We start from the raw sequence: 17884 nt of genomic DNA on the forward strand, positions 1-17884 counted from the left end.
TCACAATATGTACTTCCTTTTAAAGACTAAATGCTAATGTAGGAAACAAATTTATTGCACATGATGGATGCTTTTATTTGAACAACTTAAATACTTATCAGGCTTTTACTGATCCAACATAGTAAAAGTATATTTTGTTATTTTCAAATGGTCTAAACAACAGTAACAAATACAGCAAACTAGACTAATAATAACATACATTGCAATGATCTTTCCTCGGGTACAGGAGGAAAACTATTACAACAGCATTCCCACATTTCACAACTGAAATCAAACCAGTAATGTTCTTTCGACAGTCATATTCTGAACAGCTGTGAAGATATACCAACACACTGATCTTTGGCTAGATGATGTTTTCCCTCATTCAGGCTACATAAAACTGCCTTCAGTTTTCTTAAAACAAAGTCTTTATGTAAAAATTAGACACTACAAATAAGACAAGCACAAGACTTTTTTTTTTTAAAAGGCTTTCCTTCAATACTTTTCCTTTTAAATTCAAAGAGATGCAATACTGTTTAAACTCCTTTTCAAGTCCTTCCTCTTCTGCCAAACAACATAAATACTGATATCAGAATATCACACATTCAAACCCTAAATTGCTGCTTTCTTCTTCTACATCAACTTGCCTGTGTGTCATCTACATGATGACCGTACAGATCAATCCCTCTGAGGCGGTTAATGAACCACACCGATCACAGGAACTCATATCTGCATGCACAGTAAGATGAAAGAGATCATAAACATGTGCAGATTATGTTTAAGAAATTACATTAAATGACTATCGCTGCACAAAACCCGATTGCCAAGCAACCCCGTATTGTGTGCTAAAAAAACTCCAAAGAAATCTCTGTGCTCTGCTACGCATAATCCATTTCAGCAGTATACAGAAATATAAAACAAGAGTAGGAATTATGCATTCATCTTAAAGGAATGGTTCAATCCAAAATGAACATCTGATTATTTACTCACCCCAAGGCCATCCAAGATGTATATGACCTTCTTTCCTCAGCTGAAGAGAAATTAAGGTTTTGGAAGAAAACATTACAGGATGTTTCTTCATAATGCAAGCGAATGGTGCTCAACGCAGACCATTTTTGACGTTCCAAAAATCATATTTAGGCGACGACGAATAAGGGTCTTCTCTAGCAAAATTATGTAATATTCTGAGAAAAATACAAAATTATATACTTTCTAATGCATGTGGAGGCCTTTGAAGCGGCCTAAATTTGGATTTTGGACAGTCAAAAATGGTCTAAGCTGAGCACCATTCACTTGCATTAGATGGAGAAAAATCTTCCAAAGCCTTCATTTTTCTTCGGCTGAGCAAATCATATACATCATACAGGAAGTCATATATCCATATCTAGGACATGTTTTTATGTAAAAAGTAAAAACTCATCTACTTTTCTCTATGTATGTATAAAGATCCTTGCTTTTAACATGCTTTGACATGCAACATCTCAGTTCACCGAAGGTTTACTCATTCAGAAAATGCAACTCTTGACAGAATTTGGAATGAACTAAATAACTATTGCGAATAACTATTATCATTTGTCTATTGAGACGTGAATGCTCATGACAAAACAAGCAGAAGGCAGTGCTTCCCAATTCCCAGATGTACTTGATTGCCTGTCACGAAGAAATGATGAACCTAACATGTGTCTCTACAAACAATAACAGAATCAGTGGGAAGACTAAATCTGGTTTCACTAGACAGAACAGTAACATGATAATAAGTATGCAAACAGATTATCTTCTGATACTTCTACCAAATGTCTACTGTCCTAACATCACAACCATGTACACTACACTGCAAATCATAAATATCTGAATCTGAAAAAGATTCTTTTGTGGTTTAAAAACCACTTAGTACACTGAAGCTAACAGCACAAAACGCACACAAGAGTCTAATAGATAATAGTTGATGGGACACATACAGATGTACAAAAGGCCATATTAGCTTGTGGAAGTGGGTGTTGAGAGAATGTGAATATGTAAGGCACTACAGTCTCAAATCCATCCTCCATTACATCAAGGTGCCTGGGAAAGTCCTGAGGAGTCTCGTTGGTGCAACAGATCTGGGGCTTAGGCTGCTTCCGAAATCGCATACTCTCTTTAGTAGGTACTTATTTTGAAAAAGTAATAACTTCGTGGCCGCTAAAAAAGTATGTTCTGTATAGTTGTTGCTTTCATTTTCATGTGCCCTACTAGAGTCAGTTACGTCGCTTCACTGCCATTCACAAATCCTCTCCTGTGGCCTAATGGGATAGTAAAGTGTCCATCGTATGCACACTTCAGAATCTCGCCGTAAAGTAGTAGGTCATCCAGGTACTTTTTGTCTACTCTTTCATGAGTACTGTGAATTCGGACATACTTTTTTTTCACATACTGTTTGTCTACTATATAGTAGGGAAGTATGTGATTTCGGATGCAGCCATAGAGGAGCTAAACCCTTCTCTTTGGATGCCACTCCTTCAAAAGTGTGCTCGCAAATTCAAGTCTTTAAATGACGTACAAGTGTTAAACTCCTGGACAAACAAAGTCTTGATTATAAGTGTACATGCTTGGCTTAAGAAACAAATCACTCTTTTCTGGGTAATGCTACACTGGCATGTGCAGGATTCTCCTCACCTTCCGGTCTTTACTTTGGAAACTCATGCTCTCTGTATTTCTGTGGACTCTTCTGCGTTTGCTTTAGAAATGATGGATGGAAACGGGAAGAGTTACAAAGGTGACCCCATGTACCTTCTGACCTCTTCAGACAGATATCCTTCAGAAACCCCTGTATGTTCAACCCCAAGATCAGGTGTAGAGGTGCTTCTCAGATTGGTTGATGTTGTTTTCGGGCAGGACTATAGGGACGGTGTTTGCATGGCAACAGCAGCATCCTGCAACAGCTATTTATAGTTTGATGAATGGGCCGAAATGATGGGGCGCTCTGATCTTGGGTGAGGAGCAGGAGTTGGAGGAAAGAGATGGAGAAGTAGAGAACGGAGGCGAGGATGAGAGAGCATCTGCGTTTAGAGAGAACACTGTGGAGATGGCCACATCCACGATGCCTTGACATAGCTCAGCGTAGAGTTTCCTACAAGAGAGAGAAACTTAAATATCAATATTAAACATTTCAACTTCATAACAACATAAAGCTTTAGCTACTTCAACCATGGTCCATTTAATGGAGTGCCTTATATAATGCAATTAACATTAAGCACGCAAAATATGCACAAAGCACACACATTTTGTTAAATGCTTGATTCTGATTGGTTGAGGAACGTTTTAAGGTGTGCAATTATTTTGGTAAACGCACAGCTAAAGTAGTTCCAGACAGGTCTTGAACGCATTACAGTTCCATATCACTTCGCCAAATGATTTCAGATATTTCAAAGGTCCTTACAGACTACTACAGTAAACGAACCAAAAACTACTAAGACATTGAGCAAGCAAATAAAAATAAACAACAGGATAAAAACTATAAACTATTTCCATGTTTTCCCCCATGAAATTACGCTTTATCAGCAATGGCAGCTCTCTTTCACTTGCTCTCTCTTTCATATGAACAAACAAACAGTACAGACACACAAACGGAAACAAATAAAAATGTTACTTGGGAAATAAAATAAAACTAAGTTACTTGCCACATGGGGAACTGCAACATTACATGGTTTAAAATGATTTGTTAGAACAACAGTCTGACCCTAAATGTTTAATAGATGGTGGATGTCATCATGTTGCAACTCACACTTCTTCTAACAACTTTTACCTCAGTGTAAAATTCACCATTATACATTTAGCTAGGATGCCTAAAGTTTTTTTCTCTCCCAAAACTCCTTGTGGTGACACACACACACACACACACATATATATATATATATATATATATATATATATATATATATATATATATATATATATATATCGGATACTTTATACATTAACACAACAAATGTGAAAATGAGGGACAAAATCATGATTGCTTTTCAAATATTTCAGACAGTTGGAAGATACTAAAACAAAACATTGTGGACATAACAATAGAGAAGTGTGTACTCACTGTGCACAGGCAGGCGCCCCATTTATTTCAATTAGCCAGACTTTAAAGCTCTCGTCCAACATGAAGTCAAAGCCAAAGAGCTGGAAGCTCTGGTAGGACAGATGCTTTGTGCTGATGGCTGGCTCGATGCATGTGAGACAGCTCCTGTTGAGACAAGCCACAGGATTTCAGAGGAAAACTACAGTTAGTTAGACACAAACACAAATGCACATATTGGGGTGCAAACATCAGAGTTAAAATCTGTTATTTTTTGCATTAAAAAATCTTTTGAAAATATTGAAAGAGTTTTTAAAAGTGCTGTTAAATCGATTAATCGCATCTAACATAAACACTGTATACACATATATATATATTTAAAAACTTTAGATGCGATTAATCGATTTGACAGCACTACTTGTAAAAAATTTAAAACAAAGAAATATTACATAAAATTTGAAAGAAATAATTAGGATTGTAGATCATTATCTTTTTCTATGAGAGGTCATATTTTTAGACAAACTTGTGAATTCCATGTCAGCTTGAGTGCGGCCAAAATGCATCGAATTGTTTTTTAATTATTTCGCAAAACTTCACTTTTTTGTTAAGTTGTAATACAATTGCAACAGAGTTAACTAAAACTATTAAAAATAACTTGCTAATTGAAATAAAGCTGAAATACAGTATAAATTTACATTAAAAACGTCTTTAGCAAATAACTGAAAATAACTAAAACTGACACACACAAAAAATGACGAAACATAAAATTACAAAAACCTAAAAAGTTTTTTTAAATTTAAAACAAAATATAAAAATAAGGATCATTCAAATTAATAGTAAATACTATAGTAGTATATGAATAATACTAAAATAACTGAGTTGTATGGGGAAAAGACATTTAAATTTGAAAAAATTCAGAATATAAATATTTTTAGTAGACTCAAACTTTTGGAACCCCACTGAACATCTCTGACAAGAATCAATTGATTATCTTTGAGAAATAAGTTATGCCTTTTTCTTATAGGTGAATTTGACTGAAAATTTTCAGTATAGGAGCACCTGATAATATGCTTGATCTGAGGTAAAATAGATGTTTCCATGGTAAGATTGTGTGTGGTCAACAGGTACTGTCTGAACTCATCAAAGAACATCTCGTTGCCCTCCTCATAGCGGCCGTAGTTCTGCGAATGCTCTTTCTGGATGCAGTGATTGGTCAGGTGACTGGTCATATCCTGGAGATCGGAGCTGTTATAGGGCTCAGAAGATGTCCTCAACACACCCTCACGGTACAAGTAGATATTGTACTGATGGTCTACAAGCACCCAACTCCTACAGACGAGAGAATATCCATCGACTTTAAAAGTACTTTGACTTAATTAGGATGGAACATAATTGCATCAAAACATTCAGCACAAAGGATTAAATAGCTCATCTTACCTTATATCAAATTTGCGATGTCCTGGCTCCAACAGCAGTGGTTTTTCCAGATACTTCTGAATGACATGCACTTGGCCTTGATTATCGATGAATTCAAGCAACTGGTTTGCATCATGAGATATCAATATACCTGCACCTGAACAAAGATAGGGACATTATCATACTATCAAATCATGTACTAAGATTGCATTCAGGCATCTATCTTTCAACTTACCATTTTGGACAGATAGAAATTCGTACCTTTTGCACCTGCCGATGATTTGGCGATCCACACCGTTCCCTCTCCATTTTCTTTTCTGGAGTTATATGAAGCTAAAAAGACCTCTCGCTCATCTGTCTTTGGGTTGCTCTTCATGTGGCTGATGCCATTGGTGGCCGGGGCCACTGGAGTGTTGAGGTTGGTTGGGTATATGATGTAAGACTCAGGGAGCCAGTTACAGGAGTCCTTTAACTCTGGACTGGTCTTGATAATCCTAAACAACAGACAAAAAAGGAAAGTGTGCTTTGAAGACATTACTTAAGTAAGCATTAGCTTAACAGTATAATTCCTATCATCACTTCAAAGCTCTCATTAACATCAATTATGGTTATACATTTGAATGGAGGAAGGAAACTTCATTCATCTGGAATGAATAAATAAACAGCCTACTTGACCAGTGATGCTTTGCGACAGAGTTTATCGGCTCCTCTGAAATAATTCACCAGCTGCATCAGTCCTGGTTCATGACCTGTAGAGGACACAGCAGGGTATCTGACACTGAAATGTCGAAATATTGAGCGGTGACGGCACTGTCCTGCAGCTTAAAATACTTTAATCGACATTTTTTTTTTAGGTCACCACCAACAGTTATGTACACACTACCCCTAAATGTGTGGATTAATTTTTTTTTATTGTTTTTGAAAAACGTCTCCCATTATACCGGTAATTCCAATTTAAAATAACAGTTTTTTTTTAATAAGTTTTAAAATGTGATTTATTCCTGTGATGACAAAGCTGAATTTTCAGAGTAACATGATCCTTCAGAAATCATTCTACTATGCTGATTTGGCGCTACATTATTATTGGTGCTCAATTATTATAAATGGATCTTATTATTATCAATGTTGAAAACAGTTTTTTTTGCAGCTTAATATTTTTGTAGAAATAAATAGAAAGTTCAAAAGAACAACATTCATTAGAAATAGAAATTTTATAAATGTCTTTACTGTTACTTTTGATCAAATGGATACTTGCAGAATAAAAATATTAATACTAATATTAGTAATGATCTCTTCTTTTTTTTACCTTACCCCAAACGTTTGAATGGTTGTATATATATATATATATATATATATATATATATATATATTCTTACAAAAACACATGCACTTATTAATTCATTTATAAATATTTATAAAATACTGATATTAAAACATAGTTGAAAAAAGTGAATGTCAATGTTATTACATGTTATTACTACACAGTTACAGTGATACAGGTCCACTGGGATGCATTATAAAGCTGAATCTGTGTGGTTATTGCTGCTGGATACAGCAGTGATTTTTATTTTATTTTATCATGCATTATCATAAATTTAACAGCTTGTGCGGTCTATAGTCTCCAAAAAGCTGAAAATGAGCACGGGTTAGATGAGATTAATTTACTTGCTGAAACTCTTGATTTATGTGAAATATGAAATATGTAAACAGCATGGGATTATAAAACAATCATATAATTATTGCATTTTGAGTTGGAAATGCATGTCAAATATGCAGCTCTTGAAATCATTTACCCAGTCGTCCAAAAGGCAGCCGATTTCTCTCTCCCAGCATTAAATTAAACCGAGGATTGTCCTTCTTCAGTCGTTTCCATTTTCCAGTAGAGCTGAGGATCCTGGCGACCTCAGCATACACAGTACTGTTGTCATCTCTCAAAACAAACGTGTACATTGGTGAACTCATATTCCTGTCTTCTGCTGACGATCACACACTAGCTAGCCGACTAACGTTATCTGTCTCCCAACAAAGTAGACTGAAACTGGACATACATGACCTCCCTTCTGAGTTGTTTTGCGCAAATAAAAACACTATCTTTATAAGAAATGATCTAGCTACTCCCTTACGAAAAGCAGGGTCGGGCATCTGTACCCGCAGTCGCGTGGCGGGCGAGGATATTGAATATTAGGGTGTGACTCTTGCAGGATTTGGCTTCAGAATTTTCGCAGCTAACAGTCTACGCTAGCTTCATGTGTGTCTATGAACAGAAAATATTAAAAAACAAAATCGCTACAAGTACAGAGTCCAATAATTGCGGTCGACTATATAACTATGCATTTAATTCCTCGCTTCCTGTGTACTCGTCTAAACAGTAGACATCAGTTTAAATCCCCAGTTGAAGCCTTTTATCCCAACACATTCATGATGTGACGTACCGCTGGGAGTGGAGTGAACGCACGCACGCCGCACAGGTTTCTGGGTATTGTAGTTTTATGTTACATGTGGGACTAACATCACAGCTGTGCTGATTTTCAACTGCACGATTGATATTGCGGCTGATGAAGTAAGTATATAGTCCAGGGGTCTCCAACCTTTTTTCATTTGAGAGCTACTTTTTTAAAAAGATAGTGGCCGAGAGCTACTCATGTAATACAATGCTTTAAATCTCTTAAATAATGTCTCATAACTCTCATATTAACAACTATTTAAACTGTTTTAGACCTAAAAGAGTTTTTGTAGGCCTATATATGTCACCCTTAAATGTCAGAGAAAAGAACAGAATCAGAGATTAATTTTTTATAGAAAATTGTACTTTGCATATTATACTGTAAAAACACAATTAGTTGATTTTACAGTGCATCTTAACTAGAGATGAAATGGCATGAAAATTTCATTTCATGATTAGGCCTAGTGAACAAAATAATCACGGTTATCACAGAATCCTGTTCAAAAAGTACTAATACTACACAATAAAATCAATTCAACAAGTTTTATGTCAAAAACCAGCGAATAACAAATATAATTAGCATTAATATGCACTTTTTGTTTATATAAACATTAAAATAACAATAAAAATGATGGCCAGATTTTAAAGGTTATCTACTAACATGTACAAGTTCAAATAAAGTTTTGACAAAAAAAGATTTATAAAAAGAAACCTCGCATATTTCAGGCTTTAAATCATTTTTATAAAAAAGAATGAGTTAAAAAAAGATAAATTACTGACGTTTACAATGCACATTAGGTCCGTTTTCCCCGTGGCGTCTGTCGTTGCTATGCAACCATGCACTGCGCTCTCCACAATGACAAAGCTTTAAAGGATTTTTTCATCTCGCTGAGCCTGGAAAAAATGAGTGCGTCGCTTTAATTATGAGCTTCCTACATTTGAAATAACGAACTTGAGCGCCCAAAGGACGAGCTACCTCCTGGTAACTCGCGAGCGACGTGTTGGAGACCCCTGTGTTAGCTACAAATAATTATCAACATACTACGTTTATCCTGTTTTGGCCTTCAATCAAACATTTTTCATGATTTTCAGAGCAAAAATTATGGAAGGCCATTTCGACCACGTAAAAAAAAAAAAGTTTAGGTATTCATAATTATCACAAGAAAAGTCAACTATGACATCAAAAGTCGAAATGGTGAGTTATTAAGGCATAGTTATGAGCTTAAAAGTCGAAATAATTATATATATATATATATATATATATAGAGTCATATTGTCATAATTCTGATTTAGTTACTATTACATAATTTCGACTTTTTATCTCATAATTATGACTTTAATGTTAGAATTCTGATTTACCAAAACGTTATTTCTTTTCTTTTATGGCAGGAATTGCCTTCCATAAAAAAATAAGCAAAATTGCTACCAGTTATGTTGAAATGTCATTTTCTACAGCACCTTTTTTTTTTTAACATGGTGCAATATAAGAATACATTATATAAAATACTGCCTGATAAAGGCTAGAACAAAAATTCAAATTCTCAAAGGTAATGCACACACTTCAGGCACTGACTGAGTAGGCTACTTTTAATAGGCCTAAAACTATTAAAATGAAGTAAATGGATACATGTTCAATTGCTTCTGCCATACTCGTCAGTTCATGTAAATAGGCCTATATATTTATCATTTCCTGTGGATCCTTTTCCTGGGAAGATCTGAAGTCAACATACACATATGGCTACATCTGAATTTCATTAAACATATATATTTCCCAATAAAAAAGGTATTGCACGTGATCAGTTGTGGTTAAACCCTCACAAAGGTATGATGACACAATCATGAAATTGTTCATTAAGGTTTGGTTCTCTAAGGGTTTTTTTGTGCATCATTTTTTTGAAATACATTTATATTTGAATAAATATATTTAAATAAAGTCAAGCAAGTGGAATGTTACAACGACCAGGGCATGTGTTTTATTTGAAATGTCTAGTTTTATTAAGTATGTGTGAGCAAGAAACATATTTTTTTACCAGAGCCCGTCTAACGGAGAGCCTTGGCACTTCCTATTAGCCCCATTGTATATCATCTTAGTTGCAGTTCCATTAGAATTCCACTGGAGGTGATCGCGGACGAGTGCAGAATGAATGAGAGTCTATGGAGCTAGACGGCTAAATGTATCCCTTTCTCCTCCTTGTCGTTGAATAAATGTAGATTTTATTGTTGATTCAGCAAGTTCAATATAGATTATAGTCCAAAAGTTGAATGAACGAGTACTTATGTCCTTTCGATTTCCTACAGGTTAGGTCGTTGTTGCCCGGAACACGCTAGCATTCTGCTATTATGTGACATCATCACATTTTTGAACGGATTTTTAGAACAGATAAGTGAACTTAAAAATGCAATTTTCAGCTGAGTGTATTATCTTAGACCCCCCCCCCCTTTTTTTTGAATGCAATGCAACTTTCAAATTAATTGACAAAAAATTACATCCTGAAAAAAGTGGATTTCTGGGGGTGAAACCCCATAGACTCCCATTCATTCTGCAATCGCCTGCGAGCGCCCCCACATGGACAGAGTGCCAATTGTCGTCTTTTAGAAATTCTCTGATTTTTTACATTACCTGTCTTTTGTTCAGTGTTAGGCTTTACAAATGACATTAGATAGATCAAAATAACGAATAAAATATAATACAAAGAAAAATATGAACATTTAGTACAGGCCCTAAAATAAACGCAATGAGTGTCTTTCTCCAGGCGATGGCGCGCTCGATCTTATTATTGAGCAGCCGGAAGTTGCTGGTACGCGCGCCGCACATCGGATCAGAAAATATAGGAGGCGCGAGGTTTATTCAAAGTTATGGTTATTGTTTTGTTCCGTATCGTTGTTTAGACTTTCAGGTCTTGCTGAACCTTACAGCATTTACACAAGAAAAACGTTTAACCCAGAGGTAGGTTACAACTTTCCTCACACAAAATAAATGCACACGTGAGTGTTTGAAGTTGTATTTATGATTTGTGTTCCAGCTTGTCAGCTCACGTTCTGTTTTTATATAAAGCTACATTGTCCTCTCTGTCTGAACGTCCTACACATTCTATATATGTGTTGATACCCCTTGAGACATTATTCGTAAGATCGTTATATATGGATAATGTGGATTTCTACTATCACATTTCGGTCACATACATTGGTATAGGTATGCTTGAAGTGAAATAGTAAAAGTACCATTCAGTAGTTTGGTCACACACCTCATTCTTTGTTCTTCACACATTTCACGTTTTAAAATATTAAGTCGTCAAAACAATTAAATAACACAAAAGTAGGCTATAGAGATTGTGTACAGATCAACAAATAAAACCTAGCTTATATTTGAGCTCTGCTCACTCGATTCTCTTAACCAACTTCATGAGGTTTTATACACAATTTTTGTTGTAAATAATTACAACCGTTTTGCAGACTTTTATACATAGGAATTTCATAGTTGTCTACAAAAATAATTTAAATTTTTTTATTGGAATTTTTTTCAGATCATCAGAAACAATCAGTCAAGTATGTACACATTTTTGACTGGTACTGCACTTTGTACTCTCTCTTAAATGCTCTCTCTTTTTACAAATTGAATGATCGAAAACGAGAAGAACAAATAAACTTGCACTAGAATTAAATATGTATCTTTATCTTGGATTTAAGGCCATAAAAGAAGCTATATATATATTATTTATATTTTTATTCAGGACATTTATTTTCAATTCCTGCGCAATTTATTGGTTACTCTGATAAATTATTGTCTCATTTACCTGGGAAATACAGCAAAAATTATATGTCAATATTTTCTTAACTTTATATTGCCTGCAAAAATATTATTTCACCTGCATTATCATCATCACCCTTCAATAGCCCTATTGTGTGGTACTTCTCTACTTTTATACATTATTAATTGATCCTGTGCCCACTTCTTACGCAGGCTGGAGCAGGCCAGGCATGAGCAGAGCACACCTGGACGAGTGGCAGAGGAGGTCCTTTGACATTTCGTCTGGCTCTTGTACACCTGAACAGACGGCCGATGCTTATCGGGCACACATCCTGTCCATTCAGTATGCATGGGCGAGTGCTGAGCTCTCTCCGGCTGGAGCTGCCAGCCTGCTCAGGACTTACTCAGAGCGGTACGCCGCAGTCCTGGACTCAGACGACCCACGCACTGGGCTAAACAACTATGCAGAGAGTGCCCTGCACTTGGCCCGCAATCAAAAGAACTATAGCGACAAATGGGAGTCATCCCTAACGTCCGAGAATGTGTTCAATCTGCCGTGCGTGCAAAGGATGATGCAGGCTGGGTCAAAAGAAGGCGCTCTCCCAGTAGATCCGGCAGATGTTAACATCACTGTTGGTGGTGAGGTCAGTGGGAGTGGGGGTGGGGAGAAAAGCAGTGCTCTCTCTGGTCCTCCTGGATTAAGACGAGAGCCTCTGGTTCACGGGCCCTCTGCGCCTCCTCCCAGAGCTGAGATGGGAAGGGGGAGCAGTAAGCCACTTTGCGGTGCTGTGGAGTGGGGCAGAGGACTTGAAGGAGCCCTTCCGCGTTTGACCCTGGCACAAAATGCTCCAAAAGCTCCAATGGTATCGCCTATGTTCGGCCATAACTATTTCAGTTCCACTGGCAATGCTAGTGTTTCTCAGTCTAGTGTGGGTTGCACAAGTGGGTCCAATGTGCATAATCAGCCTGTGTACTTTTCTTCCACAAACCCATCCAAGAGGAAGAACTTCTACAGCTCAGGAAGTGAAAGCAACAGAAGTTCATTCCCATCACAAGGCGAGCAGGAACCACGAGGGAGGGGACAGAGAGGAGAAGAGGGTGTCAGCGCTAATTTTAGATCAGCACGAGAGCAGTTCATCGTTAACCAGCAAAAAAAACATTCCCATCAGGGCCAGCGAGGCACTGGGGCCAACTTTGCTACAATCTCCAAGAAATGCCTTGGGGCACAACGGCCTCGTGGGGCATCCTCCAAATTCGTCTCTCCCATGCCAAGGCAAGAGGAAGAGAGTTACTCGAAGGACAACAAACCACAAGACATGGAACCTGTTGATGAGCGTTTAAAGAACTTTGAGCCCAAGATCATTGAACTTATCATGAGTGAGATCATGGACCACGGCCCCCCGGTAGCTTGGGATGATATTGCCGGCCTGGAGTTTGCTAAAGCCACAATCAAAGAGATTGTAGTCTGGCCAATGTTGAGGCCTGATATCTTCACCGGTCTTAGAGGTCCACCTAAAGGCATCCTTCTCTTTGGTCCTCCAGGCACCGGTAAAACTCTCATAGGGAAGTGTATAGCGTGCCAATCTGGAGCCACTTTCTTCAGCATCAGCGCCTCGTCGCTCACTTCAAAGTGGGTCGGGGAGGGCGAGAAGATGGTACGGGCGCTCTTTGCCATCGCTCGGTGCCACCAACCTGCAGTCATCTTCATCGATGAGATTGATTCCCTTCTTTCTCAGCGCACAGACGGAGAGCATGACTCATCCCGTCGAATTAAAACTGAGTTTCTTGTCCAATTGGATGGAGCTGCCACCTCAGCAGAAGATCGCATCCTTGTGGTTGGTGCCACCAACCGGCCTCAAGAGATTGACGAAGCAGCCCGTCGTCGCCTGGCTAAGCGACTCTACATCCCTCTCCCCGAGGCTGAGGCTCGACGGCAGATAGTGACCAACCTCATGTCCCGTGAGAAAAGTCAGCTAATAGCAGATGAGATGGAGAAAGTGGTGCAGGGAACAGAGGGGTATTCGGGGGCGGATATGACGCAGCTATGTCGCGAAGCAGCCCTAGGCCCCATCCGAAGCATTTGCCTTAGTGACATTGCTACCATCACGGCAGAACAGGTTCGGCCAATACTCTACAGTGACTTCCAGGAGGCTCTCAAAACAGTGCGGCCCAGTGTCTCTTCTAAAGATCTGGAGCTATATGAAGATTGGAACAAGACTTTTGGCTGTGGTCGCTGAGCACATATGTTGTGATTTATACTAACTGAGTGTGATCTGAGTGTGATGACTGTGGTGTTGGGTTCATTTATTTAAATAAATGGTTGATTTGTCTTGGATTTTTTTCATCTTTTTCATGAACATGCTCTTTTCAGAGAGCTGTTATTGTGACTGCAGAAATGCCAGTTTTGTCACAGTTTCAGAATGGATGACTCAAACCGCACTCATGATTAGTTAAAACTAAACTTTTTACTGTATTCATTGCCTCAAAATTAGCATACCACAGTTTTGTCTTCCTGAAAATAGTTTCATCGTTTAGTGGATCTGTTTTCCCTGTAATATAGAGGAAATGTGCTTAAAAAGGAACATGGGGTCTTGATTCTGTTTCCCTCTGAATGCATGCACTTATCCAAAGGGGAACTGTCAGCTAGTACAATGTTCAGCCAGCCCTTCCTTCAATGTGTACAGAATGAATTCAACGGCTCTCCATGTTTACCTGCTCTCGCTCCTGTAGAGACACAGAGTGTTAGACACCTTAGGGCCAACTCTCCCATTGTGTTCAGTCTTGGTGAATGGATTTGGAGGGGAAGTTGGGCAACACTGCAGGCATTCTGCTCTCATGATAAGAAGTACCCACAGATCAACTCTTGCAGTGCCTTTCCTGTTGCTAAGCCATTGCGGTCTTGGACCACATCTGGTAAACCAGAGGAATGGCTTTATGCCTTGGAAGGGGTTTTAAAGGTGGACTCTTCTTCATCCTCCTAGAGGAAAGTTTGTTGGGTTTGTTTCCCACCCCCTAGTTAAACATCATGTCTGTTGAGGACTGTGTATATCTGATCTGTTTTCAGTTTATCTATCTATCTATCTGTCTGTCTGTCTGTCTGTATGTCTGTCTGTATGTCTGCCCTGACACACCATCCATGCATCTCACAAAAAATTATTCATTATAGAAAATAAGCAGATAACAACTGTGGCTTGATGCGTTTACTGTTGATGGATGGAGAGGCTTATTGTGGAGCTCTAATTGAGTGGCCACAGATGGCATGAGGAATAAAAGTGGCTGGTGCAGTGGTGAGGAAACTCACCCAGGCCAAATTACAAAGCAGTGAATGAATAGTTTGGGTCAGGTTACAAAATATAAATAATGTTTTTTGCAAAGCTCAGAATGATTCAGTTTTGAATTAATTTGTTTTTGGATTTCTGTCACTTTATGTCTTTAGGTGAGACTAGCTTCCCTGAAATGTTCTTTTTGTTTGGTGCTATGCCGCTGCATTAGCATTACGTTCTCATTGGCAAAATACAACTGATTTGTGTTGAAGTGAAACAAGGTTACGTGAAACCTGATGACTGCAGTCTGGAAAAATTGTATATAGATGGCTGATTGATTTGGTTGCGTCTTTCTTGCAACTGCAAAACCATTCTCACAGGAAGTCAGGCTGAACTGTTAATACACCTCAGAAGACAAATGGGATTTAACAGTCTAATCCAATTCTAAACTCTGACTCTTGGCTTGTCTTCATCTGCATCCGATTATAGATTTTGCTCACATGAAATGAATCAGTCATGTAATTTTCATGAAACAATCTTAGAAAAACTGGAAGCCCATGAAAAAAGGGTGTCATTTATTTTTCATCTTTTTGTCAAGCGGGTTAATGAATATTTTAGGGTTGTGTGTTTGGCCGGAGTGTTGAAACTTTGTAAAATTAGCCAGCAGTGCAAGTAGTAAGTCCATCCCTGAGGAGCAGTGGAAGGCTGTCAGAACCACAGGGGTAGCCCACAGCTGGACTATAGGAGGACACACCGAATTCCTCCACAGCCTTTCTCAGCACATTATCTACAACACGTTAACTTTTGCATTATTATTTTTCTACTTTGTCTTAAGCTGACTTTATTTATACAATCAGTTTTAATACTTCATAATTGTGGAATGTATTTAGTGCGATGTCAGCAGAAAGTGTTTTTATCACAGGAACATTTGAGAAAATAGTATTTCTTTTTATTAACTTTTTAAAAGTTTACTTTATTAACCCTCTGGTGCTGTTTGGTAATTCGTGATTTTTTATTTAATCGTAATGGTACGAAACTTGGTAGAGGTTTTTGCTGCTTGCTGTGTAAACACAAAAAAAATCATGGACATTATTCGAAAAGGTTAAATGGTTCTGAGAAAAATAGTCACAATTGTATTGTTTACGTAAAAAAATGACCGCATTGGAAATGAATGGGAGACGAATTTCATCTATTGGAGACGTTTGGAACTGCGTACAAACACATTCTTACTGAAAGCTCATTTTTTTGACATATCAACTTCAAATTTGAAACACAGCTTGTTTAGAATAATGGCTTTGATTATCTCACAGTTTTAGAGGAAAATGTGTTTTGGAAAATATACATTTCATATAAAAATCGAAAAAAGAAAATTGTGCATTTTTCATAACAATAAAATTTTATTACATTTTTCAAGTTCACCTTTTTAAATACTTTTTTCAATTCAGCAATTATCTGCCAAGTGTCATCTTTAAAAACAGACCTAACTTAGGTCGGTGCATAAAAAAGCATTAAAGATTTATGACTGTTTAAGTTGGAAATTTCATTTTCAGGTTCCATTTTCATTCCATGCTCAAAAAGTGAATAAATGGATTATAATTACTGCATAAACATAATTTGGTACCATAAAATCACCTAAAAATATTGAATAAAAAATATTATCAAACTAAAATATCCCTATTGTACAATAATTAAAAAAACAAAACAATTTTTGGTCATTTTTGACTGACATGCGAACATTACAGGGTTCGTTTATTCGTTCTGCCATAAAAATAGCCATTGGTGCTGACATGACATTTTGAAGTGGTGGTTCATTGGCTGATGTTTTTGTACATAAAAGGTCTAAAATGCAATTTTACTTTGCATCTACTCAAATTTCACAAAAGAGATAACATGGGGGGCAGATCACTTTTCTGTTAATCGGCCTGACTGATATATTGGTCTCTCATTTGGCGGACAACTTTAATGTTTCTCTGAATGGGTGGGGTCTATTTGTGCTGTACTATCTTGAGATGAAGCGGAAAAGAGAAGTGAGATTTGGGATAGAGGCTGTTGGGGATGGGGTGGTGTGTGTGTGTGAGGGGGGAGCTGGCCAGATTATCCCTCTCATGCAAATGTACTCTCTCCACGGTTAGGTCCCAGTGAAGCGTGGGGGGCTCTGTGTTGGCCACAGCTGCTTCTCGTTTCTACCAAATCACACAGCAGCCATCTGGATACGGATGTCGTTGCGAAGAGCTGGTGAGTTCTCTGGTTGGGGTCACTCATGCTCTCTTGACAGATCTGCTCCTGTTCGGTTTACTCCATCTCCCTTTGGCCATTGTGCACTCTTACAAATTATAGCCTGCATGAGTACAAATAGTTCAGAAAGATCATTTCAATTTTTTACACCTGAGAAATAATTATTCCTTTTCTAATTCCAGAGTTCTGAAAATGCCATACACATTAAATGATCTATTAAACTTAATGTATATGAAGAGGAAAATAATCCCAGTTTAGAAAATACCCGTTAGCCTACATTTTGTTCTCACAATATATTATTTGTTAGTATTCAATATAAGTATTCAGTTTTATTCTCAAATTCTAGTGTTAATTTATTCCAAGCAATTTATCTGAAAGGTGACAGACATCTTTGGCTTGATGTTCATTAAGCTCAATGATTTAGATAAAAAGTGATTATCTAGAAGTGTGATGCTTGGGTGCCACATCCATTCTAATTAAGTTCTGTACTAATTATTTTAACATTTTTATGAAGTATAAACATAGCTTCATTAATTCTCAATCTGCATTAGCAAATAAATTATAACGTTAAAGGGACAGTTCATCCAAAAATTCTGTCATCATTTACTCATCCTCAACTTGTTCCAAACCTGTATGAATTTCTTTCTTCTGCTGAATACAAAAGAAGATATTTTGAAGAATGTCAGTAACCAAATAGTTGATGGGCCTCATTGACTTCATTAGTATTTTTTCCCATATGGAAGTCAATGGGG

The 17884-nt window shown here is 37.5% G+C and overlaps 2 protein-coding genes across 3 annotated transcripts; one reads left to right on the top strand and one right to left on the bottom strand.

Moving 5' to 3' along the window:
* Positions 1-50: 50 nt before the first annotated feature.
* ttl (tubulin tyrosine ligase) lies at positions 51-7898 on the bottom strand. Of its 2 annotated transcripts, XR_013190710.1 has the most exons (8): positions 7237-7898; positions 6114-6192; positions 5705-5937; positions 5465-5600; positions 5087-5356; positions 4052-4195; positions 2632-3085; positions 51-708 (listed from the first exon to the last, which is right to left on the bottom strand). XR_013190710.1 is itself a non-coding variant. In XM_077197086.1 (7 exons), the coding sequence occupies exons 1-7, from the start codon at positions 7403-7405 to the stop codon at positions 2902-2904; spliced, it is 1215 nt and encodes a 404-aa protein (XP_077053201.1). In that variant the 5' UTR covers positions 7406-7898; the 3' UTR covers positions 51-2901. The 2 variants fall into 2 exon arrangements, 1 of the variants encoding a protein (XP_077053201.1); XM_077197086.1 differs by having other exon boundaries at positions 51-3085.
* Positions 7899-10653: 2755 nt separating this feature from the next.
* On the top strand, positions 10654-13969 carry fignl1 (fidgetin-like 1). Its single transcript, XM_077197057.1, has 2 exons — positions 10654-10833; positions 11848-13969. The coding sequence occupies exon 2, from the start codon at positions 11865-11867 to the stop codon at positions 13869-13871; it is 2007 nt and encodes a 668-aa protein (XP_077053172.1). The 5' UTR covers positions 10654-10833; positions 11848-11864; the 3' UTR covers positions 13872-13969.
* Positions 13970-17884: the final 3915 nt, after the last annotated feature.

The sequence above is a fragment of the Siphateles boraxobius genome, unplaced genomic scaffold, assembly GCF_051911475.1.
Source record: "Siphateles boraxobius isolate OS27281-9 unplaced genomic scaffold, OSU_SipBor_1 37, whole genome shotgun sequence".
Lineage (NCBI taxonomy): Eukaryota > Metazoa > Chordata > Actinopteri > Cypriniformes > Leuciscidae > Siphateles > Siphateles boraxobius.

Bases quoted from the DNA above. Each gene is read 5' to 3' on its own strand.
- ttl (XM_077197086.1), bottom strand. From the start codon at position 7,405: ATGAGTTCACCAATGTACACGTTTGTTTTGAGAGATGACAACAGTACT. The intron at 6,193-7,236 runs GTAAATGATTTC...TGTCCTCTACAG, and splicing joins GCTGCCTTTTGGACGACTGG to GTCATGAACCAGGACTGATG. The intron at 4,196-5,086 runs GTGCTCCTATAC...TTGTCTCAACAG, and splicing joins CAGATCAAGCATATTATCAG to GAGCTGTCTCACATGCATCG.
- fignl1 (XM_077197057.1), top strand. From the start codon at position 11,865: ATGAGCAGAGCACACCTGGACGAGTGGCAGAGGAGGTCCTTTGACATT.